Raw genomic sequence first — 15,460 nt, 5'->3', positions numbered from 1 at the left:
CCGTGCCGCTTGTGAGCTGTGCCTGGAGGTGCAGAGAGCATGGGGGACAGGAACCAGGGACGCGGGGCTGGTCACAGGCACTGCAAAGGTCGGACTCCCGCACACCGGAGCCACAGCTCTGCAGAAGTGGAGATGAACATTTTATGGTAAAATATGCAGAGCGTGGGACAAAAGAGAAAGCATTTCTTGCATAATGAGACACTGTTAGAGACAAGCTCCCCAGGAAACCAATTAACACGGCGCTTTGTGTATGTCAGGCGAACACCTGGCAAAAACACCTTTCCCAGGGAGGACACCAGCTGCCCCCCGCGACGGCCGCCCCCAGCATGCCCCTGTCCCACAGCCCCTCTGACGAAGACAGCCACCTCGCCAGTGTTGCAGGCAGCATGGGGCCGGCTCTGCCTGCTGGGGTGTGGCGTGAGGCCGCTGACCCACACGGGCCCCGTGGCACTATGCACTGGCATGGCCGCGGGCACACACTGGAGCCGTCATCGCGTTACACGCTCGCAGGGCAGAGCGCTACGGGCGTTGCAGCCGTGAGCTGCTGGGGAGAGGCCGCACTCCAGCACTGCCCCAGCTGATGGGGGCTCGCTCGCACCCGGGGGTCCCTCCCAGCAGCCCCACGGGTGGGCCGCTGCTGCCCACAGGCGCCGCTGCCCACGCGGGATGCACCAGCCGGGCTGCCCGTGCGCCACCCGCCACGCCGCGGCGCGGGAGCGCGCCGCCTCGGCCCCGCCCCTACTCCGCATAGCCCCGCCCCTACCCCACATGGCCTCACCCCTACTCCGCCTGGCCCCGCCCCGTCGGCCGCCATGTCGCTGCGCTTCTCCGCCAACCTCTCGTGGCTGTTCCGGGAGCTCCCGGCGCTGCCGGCGCGGCTGGAGGCGGCGGCGGCCGCCGGGTTCGGGGCGGCGGAGGCGGCCTGGCCGGCGGACTGCCCGGCCCAGGCGCTGCGGGCCGCGGCGGAGCGGGCGGGGGTGCGGATCGTCCTCCTCAACACCCCCCCCGGTACCGCCGCGTCCCCCGGGCTGCGTGGGTGGGGGGGGCGCGGGGGTGCCCCGGTGCCGCTGACCCCGCCGCTCTCTCCTAGGGGACCAGGAGGCGGGCGAGATGGGGCTGGCGGCCGTGCCCGGGCGCCAGGCTGCCTTCCGCCAGGGCCTGGCCACGGCGGTGCAGTATGCCAAGGCGGTGGGCTGCCCCAGGTAGGTGCGAGGCAGGACCCCCGCTCCTGCGGCGCTTCGGCTGCCCCCGACCCCGCGGCAGCGGGTTCCCGGCCCCGGTGCCACCAAAGCACTCCTCCGCAGCCCTCCTGCTCCAGCTCTGCTTCCGAGCAGGGCTCACCCTTTGCACCGCTGTGCCTCTAGCCCGCCGGGTCACAGAGCCTCTCCCGGGCAGTGTCTCCCTGCTTGGCTGCGTTGGGCGGGAGCCAGTTTGTTGCAGACGCCTGCATGCAGGGCCACAGCCTTAATGTGCTTGCTGGGAGCTGACCCAAAGCAGCCAGGCACTCTTGTCCAACCCAGCCGTTTGCCGTGGAGGCTCTTGTCCGCACCTCCGCACAACAGTCCGCGTGATTATCCTCCCTTTTTCCTCCCCAATTATACCAGTCGTTTCCCCCAGGACACCACAACAGTTGCTTTATTGAAGGCCACGCTGATTACAGCACAGCAGAGACACTAAGAGATGCACTTAGCCTGGCACAACCCCCTTCATAAAACCAATGTGGACCTTTTATTCCATTTACTTTGCATCATTCTTTCCCTTAGAAACACAGTCCAAAGCCCTGCAGAGCGCATGGGCCAGGCAGGCCGGGGGTTGCCCAGACCCCATTTGCACTCTCTGATAACAGGCAGATGGAAAAGTTTTTTGTTTCCACTGCACGCCTTCCCCAGATGGTTGCTGAAGAGCCTTGCTCTCGCCTGGCCATTGAGCTCTGCACACAGCCTGGCATAGCCCAGCACTGGCCACCGTCCCCTCCCTGCTCTAAGCCAGAAAGTAGTGAGATAAGGCATCCGACCTGCCATCGTGCTGGCCTCAGGGCAGCCCCAGGGGTGAGACCCCAGGAAAGCACCAGCCTCGGGGTGAAAGAGCTGGAGGCAGCTGGCAAAAGAAGGAAGAATCGAGGTCTGTGATTTGTCAGGCAAAAGGTTCAAAGATGTCCCTCTGCGTACTGAGGTGGGATGGTGCACGTTTGTGTCCCTGCAGCTCGCTGGTGCCTGGCATGCCTCCTGCACGGGAGGTGGCTCCTCTTACCCCCTTCTGTGTCTGCCCCCCCAGCCTGGACCCGTTGTCCATCAGCAGAGGAAGGTGTATTAGATCCGACCAGCTGCTTGGAGATGGGAGCTGCTGCCTGTGGCTGATCTCTCTGTGTCTGTAGGATCCACCTGATGGCTGGGCGGGTTCCCCTGGGCACAGACCGGGCAGCAGTGGCAGGCGAGATGGAAACCACCTTCATTGAGAATCTCAGATACGCTGCTGACCTCCTGGCCCAGGTAAGCGGGGAACGGATCCTGCTCTGTGGGTGCAGCTCTTAGGGTACCAGGATGGAGAATCCCCCACCAGCCTGGCACGGGGAAGGGGCACTCCCTGCTGCAGAGGTGACAGGACGCTCTGCAGGGTGACATTACTGTGTTACAGGAAGACATGATTGGACTGGTGGAGCCTATTAACAACCGCATCACTGACCCTCGCTACTATTTGAACACCCCGCACCAAGGTAAGGTAGACATCTCTCCCCAGTCTCCTTTCAAGGGAGGAGAAGGATCCCCAAAGTCTGAAAGGCAGGAGGTTGCCTCACCTGCAGGGAGATGCTGAGGGAGCACAGTTGATGAAGGGGGGGTCTTGGGGCTTCACCACGAAGCTTCCAGCCTAGGGGTGATCGTCTCTCATTTCTTGCACCCTTAGCTGCTGCCATCCTGGAGAAGGTGGGACGGCCCAACCTGAAGCTGCAGCTGGTGAGTCAGCATTGAGGATCTCCAGGGTCCACCCTCCACCAGGGAACCCTGCACAGGCCCACAGGGGAGTCCCAGGGGCTGTGGCCTTGTTATCGCCTCCTGGGGATGTGGGGAGGGACAGGGACCATAGCACAGCCGTCCTTGACCACTGACTGCTGAACAGCTGCACCATCCGTCTCCTCTCTCTCCCACAGGACCTCTTTCACTGCCAGATCATGGATGGGAATTTGTCACGCAACCTGGAGACATACTTCCCACTCATCGGTAACACCGTGCACCCAAACCGGCTCCTCTGTGGCTGTGGGGCAGGAGCGGCTTTGAGATGGGGTCCTCCTGCCCCACACTCTGCTGTGGCTGGCTGAGGGTGTGGGGCTGCTCTTGGGTCACCTTGTCTCATTCCTAGAGAAAGAAGGCTGCAGGCCGGGCTGCCTTGGGCAGGGCTGCCTTGGGCAGAGCATCTCCCATTCCTTTCCCAGGTCATATCCAGATTGCACAGGTGCCAGGGCGGCACGAGCCCAACAGCCCTGGGGAGCTGAACTTCCCCTACATCTTTGAGGTCCTGGAGTCCCTTGGCTACACTGGCTACGTGGGGTGCGAGTACGCTCCGAAAGGTGAGTGGGCCTGCAGGCGGTCTGAGCCCCGCTGGCAGGTCTGAGCATGGACCAGCTGGCTGGGTCCTGTGCAAAGACAGGCAGGACCTGGGGGCTGGTGGGTAGTGGGCATCAGAGTCCCTACCTGGGGATGAGAGCCCTGCCCAGAGTAGAAGCTGCTCCAGCTTGCCTGGGGGTGCCAGCAGGAGACCTTGTCTGTCGCTGCAGGAGACACCCTGGAAGGTCTGGGCTGGCTGCACTCATACTGGGAGAGCCGAGGGCTGCAGCATGGTGGGAGCAGCAAGGCAGCAGAGTAAAATAAGGAAACCACTGGAATTAAAGTCAAAGCAATGGCTTAACAGACGAGCATGCTTGTCTTCTCTGTGGCTAGGGGGGGGTGGTGGGTGGGATGATTCCTAGAGCGAGGTTAGGAGTATCTATGTTGTACTTCCCTTCCCCAGGCCCTACTGGGCCAGCCCAAGCAGTTGGACCCTCATCTACTCAAGTACCATCTACCAGCATGTCATATTTGGGGATGGCTTGGGCGCCACTGTAGGTGACTTTAGGTATACAGGGGAACCTTCACTTCCAGTCTGTAGGGGCGTCCAGGGAGAGGTTTCCAGTCTCCCCTGCTGAGGGGAGCATTCACTCCTTGGGAAGAGTGCATGTTTTCCCATTCCAGCTCCAGCTGGTGCCTGGAGTTGTGGGAGGAGGGCTCTGGGCTTCCAAGTCCTGCAGTTCTCGAGGCTGCTGCCAGTGCTCAGCACTGACCCTGCAGCAGGTGGGGCAAGTGAAGCAAGTAGCCCCCTCGCAGGCTGCCGAAACCAAAGTAACAAGCTGAGGGCTGTCTGCCCTGCTGCTCCTGCTCTGGAGCAAGTATGAGACTCTGGTGCAAACCCAGCCAGCCCTGCAGCCAGGGTTGCCTCTGCATCCCCTACGGGAGGCTTTCCACATCCTAGCCTACGGCACGTGAGCGGGGATCTGGTTCAGTTTATTTCATAGATACATCAATGGCTTTAATGTACATCTCCATAAAACCTTCCCCTGGTCCAGTTCACCCTTCCTGTCCCATTTGGTGCTCTCCTGATGAAAGCAAAGGGCCAGAAGCAGGCAGCCTCATTGCCCAGAGCCCTGAAGTCCAGGAGTCTTTCCACCTAAAGGCAGAGCGCTGTGTGGTGCTGCCCTGTGCAGATGTGCTGTGTGTGCTCCTTCGTGCCTTCCCGGCAGGCAGAACTCACCTGCAGATGCCAAAGCCATGTCCCTGAGAGTCGCTCTGCTTCAGCCAAGCCACAGCAGCCAAGCCCTGCCCTTGTGGTTTGCTTCAAGGTCATTCAGTATCAAATCCACCGAAAACTGCACCGAGGGCCACACCAGCCAGCCAGCGAACGATGGAGGCACATATCCCCAGGCTCCTCAGTTCAGTACCCATGCGTGCTGCTAGCAGCGCTGCCTGCAGTGCCGGAGCACAGGTCCCTCCCAGAGGTCTGTTCTTCCCCATCGTCACACATGGCACAGCCACGCCGAAAGGTCCGGTACATGTGTTGCTCCAGGATGCGGGTGCCAGTGCTAGAGCAGGCCTGTCCAGAGGTTGAAGCAGGCAGTGTTGATAACTGACTCCAGGTGGTGGTATGTGGACACAAGCTGTGGTAGAGGGCTCTCGCTGTTCTGGGGCTGCACTGGGAACGGCTCCCGGAAAACCACGGTGAGGCTCTGCTGAGAGGGAGGAGCAGGTCAGGGGACAGGATTCAGACAAGCACTGTGCAGTCCCTAGCCCAGGTGCGTGGGCACTTTTTTGGCATTGTCAGGCAGATACTGGGAGAAGTCCCAACGGCACTAAGCTAGTGCCTCCTCCTGTGACAGAGCATGTTTGAGCCTCCTCCCAGTTTTTCTGGTGGAAATTAGGTGCAAGGACTTGCCCACTCACTCTGTCCCAGCCCCCATGCATCTGCAGTTATACCAACCCCAGCAGCAGCCTCAGGAGAGGAGGGAATCCTACTGCCCCCACAGAGATAGGGGCTTCCAGGGAAATTAGAGGGAAATTTCTTCTTCTAAGACAAAGAGTAGGAGTGCAACAAATGGGGAAGGGGAGGAGATTAAATGTAATAACTGCAATCCTAAAAATAAATGCTGGCTGCTCCATTCTCATTAGTGACTGTACTGACAAGGCAGGGCAAGGGCAGAGGGGAGCAGAGAACAGGGTTCAGAAGAGAAGGTTGCAGGAGCTGAAGCAGAAGAAAAACATGAGCGACTCAGTGCACTCAGATCAGCATCATGGAGGCAAGACACACGGACTGGATGTCCTCCAGAGCTGAAACGCAGCACATCTAGTAGCCAGGGTCCCCAGACAAACTCATAAAGCCATGAGAACAGCTGTGTAACTGCAAAACAGCAAATGCACCACCATCATTTAAGAGGGAAGAGAAAGTGATTTGTAAGCCTAACTCCAGCAGTGTGTAAGGCTTTAGAGCAGGCTCGGAGAGAAAGAACCACAAGGAAAATGCAGCTCGGTGTTACCAAAGTGATGTGCTAACGCTAGAATTCCCTTTGATAAGGTAGTATTTCTAGACAAAGAAATCATGGTATATATCTTATCTGAGCTTCAGGAAGGATTTGATGTAGTGCCACATGGGAAATTTAGGTAAGCTGAAAAGATAGGAATTAACGCAAAAATTATAAAGTGAAGACGGTAGTGCTGAAAGGGGAAGTAGCAGGCTCGGGAGGTTACAAATGGAGTTCCTCCAGGACAGGTTTTGGGACTCATGTTGCCTAGTACCTTAATGAGTCTGGCACAAAGATGAGGAGCATGCTGATAACATTTGAGGCACTAATACAAAAGAGGATTGGGATAATGCAAAAAAAGCCCTAGAGACTTTTGAGAGGCCACAGGAATGGGATGAATGTTAAGTGCAAAATACAACGTGAGGAACACAAAGGATTTCTCTTGTAAGACGGGAGTCATTGGGAAAGGTGATGGAGGGTCTGGGTGTATCATATCAATGACCACAAGATGACACTATGAGCAGTGAAACAGGACCATGAAAAGGCAAATGCCACCCTAGGCTGTACCAGAAGCACCAGGCAGGGACAGAAAAGCCTTAGTGCAATCACAGAAGGCTCTGCTGAGACTCCTCGGGAATACTGGGTGCAGTCCTGGACAGCTGTATTTACAAAGGCTGACATGAGCCCTGAAGGGCTCTGAATGACAATGAAGCCATTGGGGAAGGGAAGGGAGGCTTAAGAGCTCAGCTTGCTTAACACAGCAACACAGAGTTAGCAAAAACTCCACCTTCAGATGTGGAGGTGAATTTAGGGGACCAGGGAGGAAGTGGGTACCTGCACAGTGAAGAGCGGTTTCAGCTCTGAGCTACCACTGGCACGAAGAGGATAGAACTGACCATGACAAAAGCTCCAGCACAAAATGGGAAGGGCTCTTCACCATCAGGTGGCAGGAGGCACTGAGCAGCCTTCCAGCAGGCACTACCTCTTCTGTCTCCCCTACCTGCTTTTAAGATGGAGTGTGATTTATTTACAAAGGGATCAGTTACGCTGCAGTCTCTGCAAAAGCCTCACTGTGGACTGAAGCGTCTTGTAGATCCCCTGCTCTCACATGGAGCTGCATTCCCTGTGACCCATCCTGCAGCCTGCCTGGCAGCACAGCTGAAAGCAGAGTATTTTTGCCCTCGAGTCCAATGAAGGCCAAGGCCCTTGCAGGTTTGCTGGGACTCTCACAGTGCAGGTCCCCTTCTTTTCTGCCCAGGCAGGAGCAGCCTGCAGCACTGGTGTGATCTGGCTTTCGACTGAATACAGAAGGACTCTTTAGCCTGGATAGAGAGACAGCTGAGAGCATGATCCAAAAGCAACCCATGAAGGAAAAGAGGATCAACTGCTCAGTGTTTTCAAAGAACAAAGGGGCATCACATGAAAAGAGCAAAAGGAGCTTCAAAAACAAGCCAAGAAAGGTAGCTCTTCACCTAGATTGTAATAGCGTCATGGAGCTGCAAGTCAAGGGGAATCATGGATGCCAGAAATTAACCAGAGAAAATAAAGCCATGGAGGGCTATTAAATAAATGCAAAGGCTGCTTCTAGCTCATGATGGGCCTAAGCCACAGATTGTCAGATGTTGGGACAGTATTTAGGAAAGGTGTTACAAGCTTCTTGACCTGCTCTTATTCTCCCCATGCACACCTGCCCTTGGCCACTGCTGGATGAATCTAGACAGATCCCTGGCCTGAGCCAATACAGCTCCTCTTATGTTCCCAAGTTCTTACCGTCTTTCCTGAATGGGAATCAAGAAACACAAGAACGAAGCAATCCGTGAACTTCTGGTTGAGCACAACCTGTCAGGAGAGCCACAGCACACGTTGGAAAGGAGACAGTACAAACCCCAGGACAGGGATAAAAACAACACCCACTCAGGGACATGCTGACGTGCAGGACGAGTGGCATGATAGAGCTGTGAAGATGCAAGTCTGCCTGGCTCACAGGTGACACTGCCAAACCATGGGGCTATACGTGGCATGAGGCTCTGGGGGTGCAGAGTGTCCTGCCTGCCTCGGGGCAGACACACTGCTGTACCACAGGAGCACACACCTCATGCTGCACCAGTAGCAGAGTGGAGAGCGACATCATGATGGCACCCACGTTGTCCTGACAGCATGTGCCAGGCTCACACTGTGAGAAGCCACAGCAGGCAGGGGCCCTGGACAGGGGAGAGAGGCTGCAGGTGGGCAACGGGCTGTGTCTTACCAGGTACTGGGTGCCAGTTTCAGCGTTGTGGAAGTGCCGACAGCTCTGAGGAAAGCGGCTCAACAGCACTTTGATGAGGCTCTGGTACCAGGAGACTGTCATGGTGAGGAAGCATCCCTGCAGGCATGGAAAAGGGCTGATTTCAGCCTCCCTCTAGCCATGGAACCAGCAGCCATAATGCCACAGCAGCCTTCAGACCCCGAATGAGATGCATCCCTCACAGCCCACTGAGGCATGCTGACCTAGGGCTATTCGCTCTCCATAGAACAGGTCCATGCAGCCTCCCCCTTCCTCTGCTAGCTAGGAGCTATGTTCCTGCCTGTCTTCCCACCATGCAGAAAGAGGTGTGCCCTGCAGGCCCTTCACCCGGCACGCCACTCCATCCCCAGAGCAGAACAGCGGCTGCTGTGCACCATGACTCCATCCCTGCTGCTCACCAGCTGGGGGTCGACATCAGCAATGGATTTCCCATGCACGGCATCGAGCAGCTCCTCCAGCTCCACCAGCGAGAGTTTGCCCAGCTTCAGCTTGTCCGAAGCCAGAGGCTCCAGAAGGAAGAGGCGCTTCCAGAGGTTGTCCCTGCGGCAGTGGCACTTGGCGAGCTGCACCATGCTGCTGAGCTGCTTCTGGGCTGAGGCCACTTCAGAGGCCAGCAAGGGGAAGAGCGGCGAGGTGTAGAAGAGCCCTGGCCCCAGTTTGACTTGCGTGCCCCCTGCGTAGAACTCGCTGCTGTCCTCCACATCCTGCCACAGCTCCCGCTCTGCTGGCTGCTGCCGCCCCAGGCTCGTCTCTGGCTCCGCTGCCTCCCAGGCCGCCCGGCCCACCACAGGCTCCAGCACTTCCCGCTGCAAGCGCGGCAGCTTCTTGAAGCGTCGCATATCGGCTGTGAGCCGGGGAAAGAGCTCCCGCTGGCTAGTCATGATGACGTAGAAACGTAAGCTGAGAGCAAGGAGACACTTGTGACCTGGGGAAGGGCTGCTCCCTTCTCAGCTGGGCTGCAAATGAATCATGGGCCTCTCTGTCCCTGCCAGTAAGGGTGCTTCTCTGCCCAGACAAGGACAGATACCACATTGCCCAGTTCCCTGCGAGGATCCTCCCCAGACAGCACCAAACCTGCCTGCGATATCCCAGACAGAGCCAGTCCCTCCCAGAGCCCTCCTCCCCAGCCAGGAAGCTTTGGTGTCATGTCTCTGGGCCCCCAGTCCTCACCGGAGCATGCGTCTCTCTGCCTCACTCTGCTCCTCAAACGGCGCTGCACTGTGACACACCAGGAGGGACACATCGAAGTCATCGTGATGACGGAGGCCTTCAGAGTCCTTGTAGGAGCCCGAGCTGGGAGCAAAAGCACATCAGTAAGAAGGGGACCTCACTTTGTTCCCCCAGAGCTCTTGGTCACAATGGAACTACTGGGCATGGGGAATTCGACACAGCAGGACTCCTCAGAAGTGCTATGGGAAATCTCAAATGCATGTGCATACGTGCACACCACCCTTGTTGGCCATCTCAGAAAAGCTGTGCAGAACTGCTGCCTGGCACTATGTAGAACAGCCAGCTTTGCTGGCACCTTGGGGCAGTGTCCCCAGGACTGAGGGGTACCCACCAATCTCCAGCAGCTCCAGGAACTTGCAGCAGAGGCACTCACCTGTTCCAAATAGAGACCAGTGCATATTCATTCTGCTCTGTGCCTGGTGTCCCCTTCTTGTTGTCACTGCCTGTGGCCGGCCGGGCCATACGTAGGGGTTTCATGTGGTAGGTGTTGGCGTGGTCAGCGATGTAGTTGTACAGCTGGTGCGCAGTGATCATGTTGGTGGGTAGGGCCAGCATGCCTAGTGGAAGAGGACACATTGCTATCACAGGAGACGCTCAGTACCTCTTACCTGGGCAGAGCAGTGACCTACAAACTACTCTGGGGGACAGAGCTCTAGAGCAACCCACCTCCCTTCCACAACAGAGCAGCAAGGACTTCCCCTAGAGCTGATCCCTCATGTCACCCTCTCCCTGTCATCTCCCTGGATACTCCAAAGGTCAGGTTTATTTGTAAAGCACTTGGAAACCTTTTGCCAAGTTATGGGCTTGCAGTCAACCCCAGATTGATCACATGTTGAGCTACACACCTTGGAAAACGTGGTTGCGGCCAAATTTGGGGATGTCGGGGTGGTGGGCAATGAAATCCTCCAGGAAGCTGGTGAGATGGTAGCCCTGGCGGAGAGTCATGTGGGAACCCAGCAGATACTGGTGGACTATACGCAAGTGGAAGTCGTAGCTGAATGAATGCACGTGCATGAGGTCCCGCACCTTGTCACACTCCTCCGTGAAGAGCATAGAGAGCTGTGGAGGGACAGGGAGTCAAGGCAGGAATGTTACCAGGCACCTCACACCCTCCTGCAAAGTCCTGCTGACAGCAAGGCATGGCAGAGCCAGTGCAGCCACCCCTGCCCCGACACCAGAGCAGGATGCAGCCGAGAAGCTGTGTGCACAGTGCAAATAGCAGACCTGCAGGCCTGGCCCCAAGGGATCCAGCTTGGTGGCTCCTTCCACACTTGACCTCACTCCTGGTCTCCAGTAGCAGCACAGACTGATTGGCACTGCCTCCCTTTTGGCATGAGGTTCATCCACCCCTTGAGCTGAAAGCCACGTGGCTGTGAAGGAGGACACAGCCTCCTTTCAGCTGAGCACTGTTCTGCACTGCCTAGTCCCCAGGCGGGTACAGGACACACTGGGGCTGGAGGCCCAGCAAGTTCTGGATCTACAGGCAAAGACTGACTCCGTCAATGGCCCTCGAGAGCAGGAGGCAACACAGGGGCCTGTGGGGAGTGGTTGAACCCAGAGATGGGCAACAGCAGAGTTGCTAATGCCCAGTGCTCAGTAACTAACAGGGACTCAGGCTGGCTGCTGGGAAGCCAGATCCAGTGGTGGCTGGTGTGTCACAGCTGTGCCCGGAGAGGATCCCTCTGGCACACGGCCATCACCTCTGCACAGCGTGCTGGTTCTTCACTGGGGTAGCACCAGCCCTCACACACTCGCCCTTGGCCATGCTCCCAGCACAACTGCAGCTACTGTGCCAGGGGACAGTGTTGGTGAAGGCCTCAGCCTTGCCCTCAGGCCAGGAGCCCACAGTTTTAATGTCTTTTGGCTCTCTGACACCTTTGGGCAGTTGACCCAAATCATAATCCCTTGGTTTAAGAAGGAGGCAAGCAGGAAAAACCAGCAGGCAGGAGGCACTGGCAGGAGAACAGGCTGCCCTCGCTCTCTGCACCACCTGCATTTCTGCGGCCATGAGCCAGAGGGCAACCCGCACAGCCAGAACGTGCCCAGAGAAGAGACTATAGCTCTGCCCCAGGAAAGGCAGGGCAAAGAGCAAGAAACACAAGGCACTACCCCCATGCCAGCACCTGGGGCCCACCCCATCCTCCTCCCAAGCTGTGCTGCCCACTGTGGTATGTACTGCTACGGAAGGCACTGGCACAGGAGGCAAGAGACAGCTCCCGCAGCCGGACGCTGGGGCAAGAAGGGTGGAAGCATAGCCAGTGGGAGGTTCAGCCCTGCACTGGCAGGTCCTGCCGTGCTCAGCATGGCAGTGGGAGGAGAGGACGTACCGCAGACTCAGAGACGGAGCTGGGTCCCATGCAGCTCTTGCTGCGAGCTCTGGCTGTAAGAGTGCCCTGATGGAGAGAGATGCACAGCCAGTGGGAAGAGGGACAAGGCACTGCCCAGCCCTGTTCCTACATCCAGCCTGTCCTGCACAGGCGTAGGGTGGGACAAGGGGAGAAAGGGGCAGAGGAGCTCAACTGCCCCACCTGGGGGAACTCTGGGCTAGTCCTAGCGTGTGGGAAGGCTGGCCAGGCCCCTGCAGCAAGCCCCACGCCTCTTGCCCGCTGCTCCCAGGACCATCCCCTCCCACTGCAAAACCAGGCAAAGTCTTTTCCCAAGTCAGCCAGAGAGAGCCTGGATGTTCCCTGCAATGCCAGCTGCAGCCTGGTAACTCTGTCCTGTGCACGTGCGGGCTTCCCAGGAAAGGCTCAGCAAACCCTCAGGCGAGGTCCTGGCAGGCTCTAAGCTTTATACTCTTGGCATATCTAAGATGCAGCCTTGCTACAGAGCCACCTTGGAAAGGACAGTATGGTCATGCACGCCACCTGCCTCAGACAGGCTGGGGCTGGCCAGCCTCCAGGCAGCCACCCAGTACTGTGGGGACAGGCAGGAGACACCCTGACACACCAAAAGAGAAGGGAGGAGGCAACGCCATGGTGTTGTAGAGCAAGGCACAGAGGTATCAAGAACCAGGGCTCATGGTGCAGAAAGTGATCTCCTCCGGCAAAGGACAGCCAACCATGTTCACAGATCCCTGTTCCCATTCCGCTTCCTTCTTGTTCCAAGGGAAGCAGAGAGCTTCTGCCTTTCCATGCACTGACTTTCCCTGGAGCAGTCATCTTTGCCAGAATTGCTCCTCTTCCTCCCCAGTCTGCTCTATCTTGCTCCCCAAGCTAGGACAAGAGTCATCCTCTTGCCAAACCTCTTTCACTGCACTCCACATCTGCTCAAGCAGCATACCATGGAGGGCACATGGCTGCAGAAGGCTCTGTGCGGTTCTGCTTTTCCATGAGGAGGGAGCAGAGCTCTCCAGAACTTGCTACACCTGAAATGCCCACTCTGTCCCAGAGATTGCTGCCTCCCCCAAAACATCCCCTGACCCTGAAAAGCACCAGCTGTGCCTGCAAAGCCATTACCTGGGAGTTCACAGACTGGCCCATGGGGATCCGCGAGCACTCCAGCGCATACTGCTTCACACAGAAGTAATAGCCCTGGAGGAGAGAGCACATGAGCATAGCACAGGCCTTGGGCCTCTCCAGGGAAGGAGAACAGCCCCCATGCTTCACCCTCTGGGCTGGGTCCCAGACACTCTTGCCCCATGTTTTGTCTCCCCTCCTGTCTGAACCAAGCCGGCCCAGCCAACACGTGGCTGAGCACAGAGCACCCTACCTGGTGCTGAGCCCTTGCATCTTTTATTAGCCCCTCTCCAGGCAACTCTTACTGCTCTGAGCCCTGCAGAACCATCTCTAGCTGATCCACAGTTCTGCATGACCGTGGAATAGGCAGGACAAGATCACATGTCCCTGCTGCACTCCTCCTCATCACTCACTTTGTCACCTCTGAAGACTGTCCCTGAACCCCCAGAGATCATACTTTGTTTCTTGTTCTTACCTGGAAGGCCAACTCCATCAGCACAATCCCACCTGGAAGAGCTCTCTGTAGATGATAGGTGGCAACAGCAGGGCTTGTGCTCTGGGAAGAGAAGGACAAAGCTGATGAGGCTCTATGGCACAGGAGAGCAGCCCGCAGACCAGGGTGCGAGGCTGCCATGAGGCTTTGTGGCAGAGGTGGAAATAGAGGAGCCTCATCAACTGAGCACCGTCACTGGAGGGAGGAGAGCAGACATGCCAGAGCTGACTGTGAAAAGAATTCTAACAAACCTAATAAACAGCCTTCAAGAGAGCACACCAGGCACACTGCTCCCTTTGCCTCCTGCTTACTGAGGACAGGGTGCCTCTAGAGTTTGAGGACACTGTGAGCTGATGATGTGAGCTTTCACTTGATGGTGTCTAGGTGTTGTATCGAATAAGACAGCAAGGAGTCAATCCCTTTCCAGGTTAGCTGCAATTTGGTAGAGCTCTGTCCTGTTCCTCCCTAGTTGCCACTTCTTTAGAAATGAGGAAACTCCGCCTGCTCTCACAGTAGAGCCATTCCAGGTTTATCTTCTCTGACCTCTTCAACTTCAGCATTAATCTTACTCTAACTAAAGATCCTTCTGCCCCAGAGTTGCCCTTAACCATAGATGCTGCGGCTTCTCTGACAGGTAAGCCTCCAGAATCACACCCAAAGGCAGCTGTCCTGGCCCCAGGTCACCCTGTTCGTCTTCTGAGCCCCCTCCAAGCTGTTGCCATCGTTTTGAGATTTGCCCTGGTTCCACCCAGTCCCAGGAAGGGGCTCCGAGGGCTGCAGGAGAACACGCAGGAGGGTAAGGAGGTCTCATCTAACCCAACATCCCAAAGATAGTGCTGGTCTAGACAGACTTTTTCTGGCTTTGGTGCTTTCTCTGCCCTCTCACATCCTTTCTGGCTCAAACTGATTCAAAAGCCAACCCGGAGAGCTGCCCCACTCCACAGTCTGACTTCCATCCCAGTTCCACCCCTCTAACAGACATGCACTCACCTTTGGACTCCCCTCTGCTTTAGGCTTCGTGTAGGAAAAGGACCCTCTCCCCTCCACACCCATTGCTGCCAGAGCTCGGATCCGGCTTGTGCTACTGGAAATGACAGCAGAGACAGCCTTGAGCAGGGGAGCCAGCATCTCCTGTTGTGTCAAACCAGGGCATAGCTCAGTGTGTTGGCCCTTCTCCAACAACAGGGTTCCCAGAACGTCACTGACCTGCGAGCGGTGGGTGAGGGTGGCCGCACCTGGACCAGAATGAAGCCCATGCTCTGCAGGTACTGGATGTATTGCTGCAAGAAGGCATTGCACATCTCCTGCAGCCAGGGCTCCTCCTTCACCTTGCAGGGCAGTGCTTCTGCCGAGTCACAGCTGTGGCTGCGGTCTCTCCCTGAAGCTGTAGAGTCATTTGAGCGGTGGCGCTTCTGGAAGAGAAAATAATTTCCTAAGGAAACCTGCTGTGACTGGCCCCAGCAGGTGACACTTGCGGGGACACCACCAGGTGCCCTGGTTGAGCAGAGGGCAAACCTCCCTCTGCCAGAGAGCACCAAGAGCTGGTTCCCCAAATGCTGTCCTAGTGCACGTGCCGAAACACAAGATCCAAGATTTACCCAGCCATGGACTGACCTAACAGCACTGCAACAGACCCAGGTGCCCTGGCAGAAGGGGAAAATTCACATCTCCCCCCACAGAACGGCTTCCACAAAGTGTTAGTGGCTCACAACTGGTTCACGCAAGGCTCAACAGAGCTTCAGCTCCTACTGCCATGGTAAGAGTCCAATCCCCTTATGAATCCTGCTGACTTCTCAGGATTTACTAGTAGTTCAGTAGCACTGAATAGGAATAGTGTTTCCTTTTAACCATTTTCAGTTCTCCTTTTGATGTCTTGAATACTCCTTGTCTTTGTGGTGTGAGAGACTGAGGTTTCTTTTCTCGATCTCTCTACTTCAAGCCTGTGGCTCTTT

At 56.9% G+C, this 15,460-nt stretch overlaps 2 protein-coding genes across 2 annotated transcripts in view; one reads left to right on the top strand and one right to left on the bottom strand.

Annotated features, from left to right (window-relative positions):
• The first annotated feature begins 812 nt into the window (after nt 1-812).
• HYI (hydroxypyruvate isomerase (putative)) lies at nt 813-3,896 on the top strand. Its single transcript, XM_050901135.1, has 8 exons — nt 813-1,008; nt 1,091-1,202; nt 2,375-2,489; nt 2,635-2,713; nt 2,902-2,951; nt 3,146-3,215; nt 3,428-3,562; nt 3,770-3,896. Exons 1-8 carry the CDS (start codon nt 813-815, stop codon nt 3,856-3,858), a joined length of 846 nt encoding a protein of 281 aa, XP_050757092.1. The 3' UTR covers nt 3,859-3,896.
• A 626-nt stretch (nt 3,897-4,522) lies between these two features.
• SZT2 (SZT2 subunit of KICSTOR complex) overlaps nt 4,523-15,460 on the bottom strand; it is a 59,693-nt gene continuing 48,755 nt past the window's right edge. Inside the window, 11 exon segments of the mRNA XM_050900577.1 lie at nt 4,523-5,251; nt 7,811-7,879; nt 8,289-8,405; nt 8,726-9,227; nt 9,498-9,620; nt 9,931-10,114; nt 10,403-10,616; nt 13,016-13,090; nt 13,491-13,571; nt 14,499-14,589; nt 14,715-14,920. Coding sequence (XP_050756534.1) covers nt 5,108-5,251; nt 7,811-7,879; nt 8,289-8,405; nt 8,726-9,227; nt 9,498-9,620; nt 9,931-10,114; nt 10,403-10,616; nt 13,016-13,090; nt 13,491-13,571; nt 14,499-14,589; nt 14,715-14,920 — 1,806 coding nt within the window. The 3' untranslated portion in view covers nt 4,523-5,107.

This window comes from Gymnogyps californianus, chromosome 8 (genome assembly GCF_018139145.2).
Source record: "Gymnogyps californianus isolate 813 chromosome 8, ASM1813914v2, whole genome shotgun sequence".
Classification (NCBI taxonomy): domain Eukaryota; kingdom Metazoa; phylum Chordata; class Aves; order Accipitriformes; family Cathartidae; genus Gymnogyps; species Gymnogyps californianus.
This window is presented reverse-complemented; position numbering and strand designations above follow the sequence as displayed.

What these genes read in the sequence shown, in the direction of transcription:
- HYI (XM_050901135.1), top strand. Translation starts at nt 813, where the DNA reads ATGTCGCTGCGCTTCTCCGCCAACCTCTCGTGGCTGTTCCGGGAGCTC. An exon ending in CTGCTGACCTCCTGGCCCAG is followed by an intron (nt 2,490 to 2,634) that starts GTAAGCGGGGAA and finishes ACTGTGTTACAG; the next exon opens with GAAGACATGATTGGACTGGT. An exon ending in CCAACCTGAAGCTGCAGCTG is followed by an intron (nt 2,952 to 3,145) that starts GTGAGTCAGCAT and finishes TCTCTCCCACAG; the next exon opens with GACCTCTTTCACTGCCAGAT.